At 37.4% G+C, this 13,982-nt stretch overlaps 1 protein-coding gene across 6 annotated transcripts in view; it reads right to left on the reverse strand.

Annotated features, from left to right (window-relative positions):
* The window catches only part of tbc1d5 (TBC1 domain family, member 5), a 182,565-nt gene that overhangs the window by 16,692 nt on the left and 151,891 nt on the right, over positions 1 to 13,982 (reverse strand). For all 6 annotated transcript variants that reach the window (XM_041246405.1, XM_041246403.1, XM_041246406.1 and 3 more), the window contains one exon: positions 7,115 to 7,275. In XM_041246405.1, the coding sequence (XP_041102339.1) occupies positions 7,115 to 7,275 (161 nt within the window). The remainder of the gene's footprint in view (positions 1 to 7,114; positions 7,276 to 13,982) is intronic.

Raw genomic sequence — 13,982 nt, forward strand, 5'->3', positions numbered from 1 at the left:
ATGCTATATGGAATCCATTTTACCATGTGTTGGAACTAAATTTCCTGTGCCATTCAAGGAAAACAGCCCCATAGATGGATATTACCACCTCCATGCATGACAGTAAGTATGGTGTTTGTTCTTTGCATGCCTCACAAGACCTTCTCCAAACATAACGACTATCAGTGTGACCAAATAGTTTGATTTTTATTTCACCACTCCACAAAACCTTTGACCAGAACTCATATCCATCACTCAAATGCCATTTTGCAAACTGTAAGTGATTGTCCTTGTGACGTTTTCCTAAGAGTGGCTTTTTCCTTGGCCTGTGACCATTGAGACCTTCACCATGCAATACTCGACCTGCGGTTGAAATGGAAACCCCAGTCCCACTTGCAGCCAGTTCACTTTGAATATATTGGATTGGATTGTTATTAACCTTCCTCACAATTCTTCTACTTGTTCTTGGTGAAAGAGTCTTGTTTGAGTTCGAAATAGAACACACACCTGATTCTGTTCCTCTGCTCTCCCTCTACTGGAATATGGGACTGGTTTGTTTGGTTTTCCCATTGGAAAGCAAAAAAAAACACCATTAACCTGCCAAAGGGTCCTTGGCTAATAATAAGGGGCGGGCATAAAGCTGGAGTCTGTGTAGAGGTTACCACATTTACCTAACACGCCAAAGATCAGTGGATCGAAAACTGGGGAAAACGTATTATTATTTATATTATACTTTTATACTAACATAATTTATTAGTTTTTGTTAATGAGTGTGAACATCCAAAAGGCTAACCGTGCTGAACAGTTTCCAAATGTTGGCAAGTATGACAGAACAATATTGCAAAAGTCTACCAGAAGCACAGTATTTAAGGCATGCTGCATTTCAAAATGTCACACTTTTAAATGGCATAGTTTTTTGTTAAGTAATAATGTAGCATTATTCCACAGGCTTCAATCAACTCCATGAAGCAAAATGATTTAATTATATAGGATATGGAGATGCAAAACTTTTAGTCATAGCTGTACTGCTAATTGACTGTATTCTAATAGATACATTACAACATTACATGCAATACTGGCAAAATACAATAAACACAGTCTTGATTTACAATGGTCTGTACTGTATAGCAAGATGTGTTTATATGTTTGACCCATAATATTATTTTAAAGTTCATTACATATGATGTAACAACTGCTTGGAATTTTTTGTCTAAACAAAACAACCACAATGCACAAACAGCACCCGCAAAACACAAAATTCCATCAACTTTGAATATTACTAACAGATGGTCAGAATTCAGCATTAAAAAAAAAACAAAAACAAAAAAACATGCTTTTGGGATATTCATTTGTTAAGTTTGTTCACAGAATGGTGATTTCGCTTTTGTGTTGTAATGAATGCATTTGTACTGTGGGCTAGGTTTTGACGTGCGCTTTTTTTTTTATAGAAACGTTTTCGTACTAACTTTTGTACTTGATAACATTAATTAAAACATCCAATTGATGGCTTTGATTAATACGTTTTAATATGTTTTGTGACCGATTTGAACCTATTAATATGTTTCAATTATTAACTAAATTGAGTTATTAATCAAATTGATTCATCTTGTTACACAACCGATTTATTAATGTTTGGATTTACTGTTACTTGATTGACTAATGTCCTGTTCACATTCACCTTGAAATAACTGAAATATGTTTTGTTGCAAAATAAGACGTTTTTGACAGATTCAGATTTTGCTTCTGATGTATTTATTTTCAAAAGGTTTTCTTTAGGTTCTCCTGCGGGGTCGGGTGGGGGTTAGGGGGGTCTCTTCATTGTCTTGCACCAGAGCCCAGTATATTGTAGAGCCGGTGGGGACGAAATGTGTGAATAGGTGAAGAAAAACTAATCGTGTGTATTACATATAAACCTGTGACGTGTTTAATCAAATTTACAAATATATTATAGTTCTATAATAGAATATACATACATAATATAAATACATTCTCATAAAGGAAGGAAATTCTTTTCAAAAAACTTCTTTAGTGCATCAGTTAAGGTTGATATTAAAATGACAGCAGGGAAAAGCAGTGAAAGGGGCAAGGCAACAAAAGCACCCAGACAGCCACCTTCAGTTACGACAAACAACTTACAACTCTGCAGATAACACAGGAGACACCCATCATCATGGTCCACTAGGTGTAAGAGGTCAACTGCCATGCCAGTGTGTTGGGGGGTCATGTATATCTGTGCACGCTTACGCAGGTCTAGTAGGAGACAGATGCATAATAGTGACACCAACACCACACTGTGCCTCTATGAATACCACTGCCATGACCAATGTCTAGTGTGGCATCCACAAGTTTGATGTGAGTAGTTTGTTTGGTGGGGGGTGGGGAACTGTATGCAGGGCAACATGAGGGCAAGTGTATATGTATAGTAAATCATGAGCTACAGATGCACAACAGAAGGAATACCAATAGTTTTGTAATATGAATCTATGCCCTAGCATACCTTTCTGTTGTATGGAATTGCAGATGTTCAATGGCATTCGCATTAGCATTCATAGTAACATGGATAGGGAGAATGGAACACCCAAGTGACAGATGCATGACACAATGATATTGTCACCTGCAAAAATGGAAGTGTATGAGGTACACTGTTATGAAACTGTGTTTACATGGGCGAGTGGAATGTGCTGTGTCATGTCAGTTTGAGAGGGCAGCACCAACAACACAGATCAACCAAGAGTTTTTCAGTGTCATACTGGATGAGCAACAGAATAGTTTAATGGGAGGGATGGCTTCACCGCCACAGTATACACTGTGCTGTAATACCAGTATGCTCTATATTCTCCAGTGTTTTAGGACTATGTTGGCAGATAGCACACACATGCATTCAGTAAATATCCATCCTTATGCAGTGCAGAAGGATGTCTCTTGTGCTATCTACAGAGAGATGCATGATGTTCGTCTTAACTGATCCAGACAAACTTTTCACCCAATAAGCCAATGGCTTCTAGACCAAAATTTCTGGGCGCCAAATCCAGTTGTTGGGTGCCAGTTTAATAGCAAGTTCGCTGCCTCCAAATTCTACTCCTTTAAAATACAAGAAAACAAAACGATACAAAAACAGAAAGTTTGTGCTCGCTTTGCCTCATGTGCTGCCTCATTCTTCCTCTATGCTGCCTGACTCTGACTTGCTCTGCCTTCCTTGTCCTCTGTGTAATCTACTATTCTGCTAGTATACCTGGCCTTCCTCCTTATGCTGCCGTTCCTCATTTTTCAATCTTTAAAAGGGAACTTCAGATATCCTGCACTTCTGCTTTTTGATAATGTTTCTTCACAAATTAGCTGGAATTTGGCCTTAACTTAAGCCTGTGAACTACATGCAACTATCAAATCTTGCTTATTTGTTAGAGTCTGAGCCAGTGTCACCAACAGTTAAAATGTCTGCATCACTTAGCCAGGAAGTGCGGTTTGGTCTTTGTCTCCTTTTACTTGTGCAAAGCCAGTGCTTACCATAAGGCTCTGGGTCAAAAGGTTAAAGTAAAGGGCCCTCTGCACTGATTATCACAAGATCTTCATCCGTAGCCACATTAAGTGAGTTGTGTAGCTTGGATTTAATTCTGTTTTGTGCAGAAAATCCACGTTCGAATTGGGCAGCTGATATTGGCAACACAAGCATGATTTCCACTAAACATAGAAGATGTTTTATAAATAAGCAAAAGCGTTCATAAACCAATGTAGAATTTATCCATAAACTGACCTGCTTGAACAGCATCAACATTGCATCCACTCATTGTTTAATATCCTGGAATGCATTGCTGGTAAAGGTACTGTGGGTAGCCCTGCCCCTCCTGCTTCCTGACTTGGGAATCCACATGTTGCATTTCTTTAGTTTGCCATTTTTTATGGCTTTTCATTCAAACTTTTAATTGTCAAAACACAGTTCTCAATTGCCGCAAAAGCCTGGGGAATAATGAAACTATTCTTGTGCAGTTTAACGCTAAGTTTTGACAACTCTGAGAAGAGATCATGTAAAAAATGACAAAACCCTACAAAAGCAAATTTTTCCATTTTCTGTCCACCATGCTTTGCTCTTCCTTGAATGTCTGTTTTTGGAAGTGGAAGCAAGGTGCTCCATGTGGTGATGCACAGCAGTACACTGTCCCTGTCCAGGAGCAAGATTCTCATCATTTGACTGCAAAAAAACAGACAACGCCCAATAAATGTGTGGCAGCCAGTACTATGTGGTTTTCCACACTAATTGCAGAAGGTCATATACTTTCTCAATCACTGGAACTGACTTTTGAGCACTTAACATTGCCAATTCAAGCCTATGTGGTAAGCAATGAAATGACAGAATATGTTGTCCAATCTCGCTTCTCAAAAGATATCTTACCCCTCCTCTAGCTCCCATATTAACACTGGCACCATCCGCTCCAAAAGCACTTAATTTGTCTCGCCACCAATCTGAACATTTTGTCAACCTTTCCAAGTAAATTCCTGGTTGTCTTTAAGATTCCTCGAGCATGACAATGATTTAGTTCAGCTAAGCCTACCAGACGATTCACTACCACGCCTGCAGAAACATACCTACAGTAAACAATTACATTATCTCTCCCAGCTACACCTGTTCCACAGTCAGTTAAAACAGAAATGTAATTTACACAGTGAACCCCTTTCTGCAAATCTTTTTCATCAGCAGTGACAGCAACAAATTCAGCACATGCTATATCATTGTCATATGTTTTGGATACATCCAAACCATTCTTCTTCACAAGAGCAATCTGCAAGTTAAATTTAGTGAATGGCAATTCTTCTACTGCAATCACATAAGCAGCATTGAATTTCACTTTTAATTCCCTGTTTTTCTGCATTGCTTTCAGTAGCACATACCATTGCTCTGCCCATGGGTGTCTCGGGTGGCGTACACTTTGCAATAACGCAGTCCCAAGCATTTTTATGCTTTCTGCCTCTTTTTTAAAATGGTCTGTTCCAGAAATAAAATCAGTTTTCCCTGCAATAGCAGGCCTTGCCTTTGTGCAAAGCTCGCAATACGTGCTTTATTTTTCACCATTGTAATGTAACCAGGCAAATTCTTGAAGCCACAAAGTTTTTCTGTCGGCAGTGATACCTTGTATAAACAGGGAGGCTGCTGCACAATTACAGGTAAATTACTCTCGACTCGCAAGACTTAGAGTCTATGGGTGCGTTCATGGAGATCATTCTGCGCAGATTATGTGCAGAATCTGACCAATTTACCAATGACCTTCTAAGAATGATCTACATGAACACACCCATTGGCTAAATTGAGAGACAGAAAGAGAGAGAGAGAGAGAATTAATACTCAATAATATGTCTGGAGCCATAATGCATGACTGCATTTGCTAGCTCATAACTAACGAGAGACATATTTTTATGTAGTAATATATTCTGACCCGTATTATTATTTTAGATATTCTAGGTTTCTTACCTGTTAGTTTTGTTTGGTATAGATACAGAAAGATGCCTCAACATAAAAGACACAGATTCAGATACTCTAAAGTGCTAATCTAAGTTCAATGACAGCTGGATAAGCAGTTCTCTAGAGGTACTGCATGCAAAGTCTCAAGTCAATACAACAAATAGTTTATACAGAGATTAAATGAGATGGACTGTTCATCGGAGTGCTCCTTACTGTATCCTTTTAGAATTGGTTGTTACTTTTCTACTTCTGAATGTGCTGCCCTTGCTCCTAGAAGCATGCTAACATGCACCTCTGCTATACTGCTAGAGACACACTTCCCCAGTGGAGGATAACAAACAGCACAGCAATCGCGATGATGGGGAGGAATATATTGCATGGAAAGATATAGCACAAGGACCTTCGATTCAATAAACACAATTTGAATGTACAGGTCAATCCTAGCAGCTCACTTTGTTCCTCTGTTTCATTCTTGGTATTGCCTGGGTCTTTCTTCAGTGGTAGCAGGCACCTTTGTGCTCCACGAACACTGCAGCAGGTATTAAATAAATAAACCAAAAATTGACACTCGCTCAGTAAGATGCTTGGACTGGAACTGATTTTGAATAATTGCACAGTTCCGGTAAGTAATGAGTCTGTTCTAATCACAACACAAATTTAATAAGGGCAGAATATCAAGACCATGTATTGGTATAGGTCATTTTCCTGTAATTAAGTGAACAACTACGGTAGTGATGTCTGTTTCCAGGACATCATAAAACAAGCTAACATGGCAAATCTAAAACGGCACTAAACTGACTGTATTTAAATGTTTTATTTCAACGTGTGATATCCCAATGTACTGTATTGAAGTAATTTAAGTATTTATATCAAACAGCAAGTATATGCTGAATCTTTAAACTGTACAGAACTTTAACAATGCAGTGCCACCTGGTGGCCACACCTTCTAAGAACAATGGAAATCATCAAGGCAGACAGACACTATCCCTCCAACAAGTACTGGGACAAATGAGTAAATGCATATCATAATACAACATTATATATATATCTCTGAACAGAACCCATGTCCATGTTTTCCATTTCTACTGAAAACCTGTTTCTTGGCTGAAGTAGGTTTATGCCCATCCCATTTCTGTTAACTAATTTTCTAATGAATACCAGACATTTAAAGGCAAACATGAGTAGAAATATATAGATATTCTACTCATGCCTCATAATCTGAAGCTTGAAAGAGAAAGGATTTCATTCCTGCAATTACTAAGTGCAAATATAGGTATTTAAAGGCACACCACTGGTACTTCTTGAATTACTCTAGGTATTGCTCCATCTGCCTGAGTTGCGTGGGGCTTGGTGGGGGAATAAACAATGAGGCTATGACTGGGACTTCTTTTAGTATTGCTAAAGGCCTCTTAAGGACCATCACTTAAAATGCAGCATTATAAATGAAATGCCAGTCAATACAGAAAGATACAAATTATCTCTCTTCCAGTGTAACATCTAATAGTTTCAAATGAGTATACAACTTGGAAGACATAACATCGCACTTGCATTAACAGACCGATCTGCAATTTCCCCCAGAGCTTCAGCTCTGAGAGCACAGACTCATAGATGTCCCGATCCGACAAAGAATATAAAGAAAATACAAAATTGTAAAGATTTTTTTTTCCCCCCAAAAGTACTTACAGATTCTTTTTTGCCCATGGTTTTGCTGTGAGAGCGGGAGCGTGAGATGTTGAATAAGGAGTCTTTCTTTGTCACAGATAAAGGTGGAGATGCCGAATGCTCCCTTCTGACTGGTAAACTCTCAGCACTGGGGGATGAGCTGACATTCCTGGAACCTTGGCCTACAATGTGTAAGAAAGGCTGTTTAAACTTATATACAGGACTTATTGGTGTAACAAGAAATACTGAGGACAATAAAACATGATAGCCATGCAGGATTTTTGGAAGGTTGTACAAATTCTATATTGTAGAATACAAATGCAGCAGAATACTTAAATATTTGTTGGGAATCTTTCTGCCTTTTATTATTTTCAGTCTTATGAAAATAAATAAAAGCAAATGTTTTTCAGAGCTATGAAATGATGGATCTTTTTCAATGAAAATATCTATGATAACATGGAACAGAAATGCAAATGTACAGTGAATCAAATCTGAAACCTTCATTATATTTACATAACAAAATAGATAGTATACTGATAATCTGATCTTGTATCATGACTTACACAAAAATTACATTGAATATTTTTTTTTTAATAAGAAATGTACAGCAACAATAACAGTAATACATGGCACAATAAATCAAATTTCAAATGAGCTCAGTAAGTTTGCTCTATAGAATAAATTAATTTAAATGTTTTCTTTCCGTTTCAGATTGCATGAGGATCGAGATGCTTGCCTCTTGCCATAATACCCAAGTAAACCTGCCTTTATATCCTGGCCTGCCCTGTTTAATCAGAGGCCTTTAGTAAAGAACTTGATATGATCCTCTGCATATGCAGCCCCCAGCTTTATAATAATAATAATAATAATAATAATAATAATAATAATAATAATAATAATCTTTATTTTGAATATATAAAAACTGTTGCAAAGTGCTTCACATGAATAAAAACATTAACAAATATTAATGAGAAAGGAAGAAAAACTAAAGAAAAAACACACAGTAAAACAAGGCAGAGAATAAAAGGAACATTATTTTAGCATAAAAAAGCTACATTATAAAAGTGTGTTTTTAATCTTGTTTTAAAAGCAGTGACACTTGGTGCTTTCCTTACAGAGCTAGGCAGATCATTACAGAGTTTTGGGGCCCTATAGCTGAATGCTCTGCTACCTGGAATTATCTGATCTGAGTGGGGTCTAGGAATACATGACATTAAAAGATAATTTAAATACGATGGTGCAAGGCCATTTAATACCTTATAAGTTGAAAGCAACATCTTAGAATCTATCCTGAATTGGACTGGAAGCCAATGCAGAGATGCTAGCACAGGAATAATGTGATCTTTTCTCTTAGCTGTAGCATTTTGTAAAATAATTTTGTAACTCAAGATATTTATTTATTTATTGCATTTATAGAGCTCTTTTTATACAAAAGTGTCGCAAAGCACTTTATAGTACATAGCAGAAAAAAAGAACAAACCACAATACATTTGTATAGCATGTCACACATACAACTGCCACAATCAGAACACTTAAGTAACAGGTTTAAATAACAATGTACACATTATAAAAATATCAATATAAAATATAAAAAGCAGCAATTTTAAAGTTATATTAAAACCCACTACATTAAAACCCATTTTATAAAAGTGAATTTTTACTCTTGACTTGAAAACTGTGACAATCCCTACTTCCCTGACACACGAAGGCAGAGAATTCCATACTTTTAGGAGCTCTACAAGAAAAAGCCCTACCTCCCGTGTTGCTTTTGTTGACCCTCGGAATAACCAGTAGCCCCGCATCCTTTGATCTCAGAGTGCGGTTTGGAAGATACGGGGTCAGCAACTCCTGCAAATAACTAGGTGCTAATCCATTCAGGGTCTTGTAAGTTATCAGCAAAATCTCAAAATCAATTCTATACCGCATAGGGAGCCAGTGTAAAGAGGCCAAAACTGGGATAATATGTTCACTTTTCCTGGTTGTAGTCTATTCTAGCGGCGGTATTCTGAACAAGCTGCAAGCAAGATACCAAATGTTTTGAGATACCAGAAAAACATGCATTACAATAATCAATTCTAGATGAAACAAAGGCATGCATTAGTCTCTTGGCATCATATATGGAAATAATTGGTCTAAGTTTGGATATATTTTTCAAATGATAAAAAGATACTTTAGTAACTTCCCTAACATGAGTCTCAAATGAGAGATCAGGATGAAAGATGACCCCCAAACACTTAATTTCTAGTTTAAGTTTTGATGAGAGGTTATAAGGATCAAGCTCATGTAATCTCACATTTCCTTTTAGTTGGTTCTGTGATCCCACTAGCATAACCTCCGTTTTATCTGAATTCAACATTAGAAAATTCTGTGACATCCAGTGCTTGATGTCTGTAAGGCAAGTAGTTAGTAACACCCAGGCAGAGGAAAATCCTGTCTTTATTGACAAATATATATCATTCACTCCGTGTCTGCGGATAATGTCACCTAACGGTAGCATATATAATGAAAACAGCAAGGGAACTAGAATGGAGCCCTGTGGATCACCACAGACAACTTCTGATAATTAAAATTTTACCTCCCCAATACAGAAAAAACAATAAGATTTTAACCAGGATAGGACCAGGTCAGAGAGTCAATTCAGTAATGTGGAATGGTCTACAGTATCAAAGGCAGCACTTAAATCTAGAAGAATTAAAACGGTGGGAACTGATGGAAAGCCAGAGTCAGAGCGTATAAGCAGATCATTGACAACTCTGACAAGGGCCATCTCGGTGCTATGTGCAACACGAAAACCAGACTGAAACTTCTTGAATACACAATTAACAGTTGAATTGCAACAACTCTCTCTAGAATCTTATTTAAGAATGGTATGTTGGAGATTGGCCTATGGTTATTGTGGACTTTAGGGTCCAAATTGTGTTTCTTAAGCATAGGCTTTACCACAGATACCTTAACCCTTTGAGTAGTGAGTTCTAAAATGCACTGCCAGTCCTACATGAGTGAGTTTTTTTTTTCTGTCTTCTGCATGCGCTTTATTATTCCGTGTAGTGTACAAACAAGCTGAAAGCTATATGTTTGTATGTATGTCATGAATACAGACAAATACTTTTACCATACGTAAATAAAATAAATAAATAAATTTCTTTTATTTAGTCATAGGGTAAGGTTTTGACTAAAAAATAACATGTAAGCAATAAACATCAGGGCACAACACATCCTAACAAAAAAAAAAAAAGCAGAGAGAGACATGAATAAATCATATCCGGGTAAACAGGTTGTAGGGGCGGGGGGAGTGAGAGTGTCTAATGCTTCAGCCTATGATTCTCCTTGAAGCATGGAGCAAGGCACAAAGCTTGGTGCCGCCTCTTTGCTGTCACTTGGTGTTGATGGTAAATATTCTTCGCTTATGTCTTCACTGACACACTCGCTCACATCTGATTCAGTGGAGGAATTGTATATCTTTGAATTTAAATCAGAATCTGAATTCAATATTATTACTAATACTTCTTTCTCACTGAGCGATTTTTGCTGGTTTACAAGCACTGTTGACATTTTTGTGACTGGGTTTATTATATGTAATTCAGTCAATATCTGGCAGAGGGCGCAAGAGACCAATAAAATGTGTTATAGAAACCTAGGGTTACAATATCATGTGATCATGGGTTTTGTAGGGTCAGTAATTCAAGTTTAAAGTTACAGAACATACTTTTATGTTCATACTCCCCGGGAACCAGACAGCAGTGAACGTACCGGTACATTAGTACTACTCAAAGGGTTAAAGGGTACATAAGGACCTTTTTATTTAATTGTGTTACATGTTCCCATGTGTTGCTACAACTACTTATGTAAGGTGTGTATATTGTTTTAATTTTTAAAACTTTTAAATTGCAATCCCTGCCTCAAGATGGCTTCCCATGTACCCACATGGATCTCTCAGAACTACTTTTCCCATCATCCTCCTGCTCATATATGTATCTGAGATGGAGTTACCGGTGAGTAGCAGGATGATGGGAAATGTAGTTCGGAGAGGTCCATGCAGAACTGCTCATTTTCATAAGCATGGCTATGAATACCACAGAACAGGGCATTAAAATAATCAACTCTAGAAGATATAAAAGCATGCATGAATCTCAGTATCTGATTGGGAAAAAATACTTCTCAATTTGGAGATATTTCTTAGATGATAAAAATATATTTTAGTAATATTCCTGATGTGTCTCAAAAGAAAGATTTGGGTCGAAGATCACACCCAAATTTCTCATTTTGTCTATAAGTTCATTAGAAGCCACCAAGGAGTAAATCAGATATATTACTATAGCTTCTGAGATCCCAGAATCATCACTTGTTGAGTTTAGCATTAACCACTCTAATAAGAACTAAAGGTGTGCCCATGTCAGAGGATAACACACCATTAACCACTCTAACAAGAACCGAAGATGTGCCCGTGTCAGAGAATAACAACACGCCATTAACCACTAATAAGAACCGAAGGTGTGCCCGTGTCAGAGGATAACAACACATCATTAACCACCAATAAGAACCGAAGGTGTGCCCGTGTCAGAGGATAACAACACACCATTATCCACTCTAATAAGAACCGAAGGTGTGCCCATGTCAGAGAATAACAACGCGCCATTAACCACTCTAATAAGAACCAGAAGGTGTGCCCGTGTCAGAGGATAACAACACATCATTATCCACTCTAATAAGAACCGAAGGAGAGCCTGTGTCAGAGGATAACACATCATTAATCACTCTAATAAGAACCGAAGGTGTGCCCGTGTCAGAGAATAACAACACGCCATTAACCACTCTAATAAGAACCGAAGGTGTGCCCATGTCAGAGAATAACAACACGCCATTAACCACTAATAAGAACCGAAGGTGTGCCCGTGTCAGAGGATAACAACACGCCATTAAACACTCTAATAAGTACTGTCTCTGTGCTGTGATAAAGCTAAAACCCAGATTGAGATTTCCCATTTGTTATTAACTGCAAGAAATTGTTTAGTTAATTTGCTAAGTTGCTTGGCAACTACTCTAAAATGTTAGACAGAAATGGAAGATTTGAAATAGGCCTGTAGTTATTATGAACATTGTGAGCTAAGGTAGATTTGGTAGTGGTTTTACTAGTGCAGCTTTGAAAGAGTTAGGAACAACACCTGATAAAAGGGCACTATTAACAATATGTAACGCCGTGGTGTTTATTTTGGAGAATACTTTTTTAAAAAGTGGAGTAGGGATAGGATCTAACGCACATGTAGTGGATTTCATCTTCTTAACTACATTACCCAGATCCATTTGACTAATCGAAGAAAAATGCTCATAAATTTGGATTAGTTTAGTGCAACCGAAGGTAAAAGTAGCAGTTTGATGACACATCTAAATTTGGTACGCTGTTGAATATCTGATTCCTAATGTCAGTAACTTTCTTATTAAAGTGATTCACAAAGTCATTACAACTTACCGATGAGAAAGTGTTTGATTGTACAGACTAGAGGATTAGTTAACTTAGCTACAGACTGAAATAGAAATTTAGGATTATTCTTATTTGTTTCAGTGATATTTAAATAATATGCTGATAGTGTAGCTCTATATTTCAAAATATTACCTTTCCAAATTAAATAATGGACCTGAAGTCTAGTAGCTCTCCATCTACTTTCTAGTTTGCGACACATGCGTTTGTTCATAAGTGTTGTTAAACAATGGGGAGAATCTTTTTATACCCACTTTCTTAATTTTATAAAGTGCAATAGTATCTAAGGTGTTTGTTAGAAGAGTGTTCGAATTTTCTACCAGCTCTTCAACTGATCCTTCAGCCTGCACTTCAGCTTCTGTTAGAGGCGTCAGAAAATTAATTGTGCCAAATACTTTCTAACATTTTGTAGGATCATTCTTAGTCACGTTTAGGATAATTTTCCATTACATTTTTATGTATTTATATTGCTAGTTTAACATATCTGAATTTTCCCCACTGTTTAAAAAAAGCAAACAATCCACTCGTGCGTCCCATAAAATAAACATTGACTGTGTGATTGTGGAAGCAGGGTAGTGTCACTGGCAAGGCTGCTTCTACCAGGAAGGGAAACGTTGACTGTGTGATTGTGGCAGCAGGGTAGCGTCACTGGCAAGGCTGCTTCTACCAGGAAGGGAGACTCAGAGACAAGAAAACTGCAATTTTAACAAGTACAAACACTAAACAAACCACATTTAACAAATAAAAAGGCACAAGGGCCAAAATAAAATGTCTGTACAAAAACTCACGGACATAAGCACAGCACAGCAGAATAGACCTGCACCTCCATCATCAACATTAATTCCAATATAAACATGTGTGATTACCCTTATTATACCCCTGTGACTGGAGCCTAATTAATCATCACTTATTACATTTACAGCTCCAGCCACATTCCCACATGTTTCTGCAGGGAGGAATTTAACCCCCTCCCTGCCAACCCAATATTTTTCCCCCACACACAAATACACACCTTATACTGGCAGGTCGTGATTTAAATGAAAGTGATTCTTAATGACGACAATGCATTGTTGAAAGAACAACATTCAATTCATGCTAACTCAATCTATAACGTTTGTATGCCACCTTACTTTAATATTTAATTTCAAATTTTAAATGCTGATACCTATAACATCTATTAGCTCCCTTGAGATTCGTGTTGTATTTTTCGAACAGCGGAAACCCTCTATCATGTCTACCAGTGGGACATACTGCAATGACAGTCCTTCCTCACAGAAAGGGACCGACAGAGAGGAGAATGAAAGGTGTGCTGGTCTTTATAAGAAGCTGGTGAGAAGTTTTATTTTTGACAGACGCTTGTTAAACAACACAGACCTCCAGTGAGAATAAACCGGTATTGCATGGATCGGGAGA

This window comes from Polyodon spathula, chromosome 3, assembly GCF_017654505.1.
Source record: "Polyodon spathula isolate WHYD16114869_AA chromosome 3, ASM1765450v1, whole genome shotgun sequence".
Taxonomy (NCBI): Eukaryota; Metazoa; Chordata; class Actinopteri; order Acipenseriformes; family Polyodontidae; genus Polyodon; species Polyodon spathula.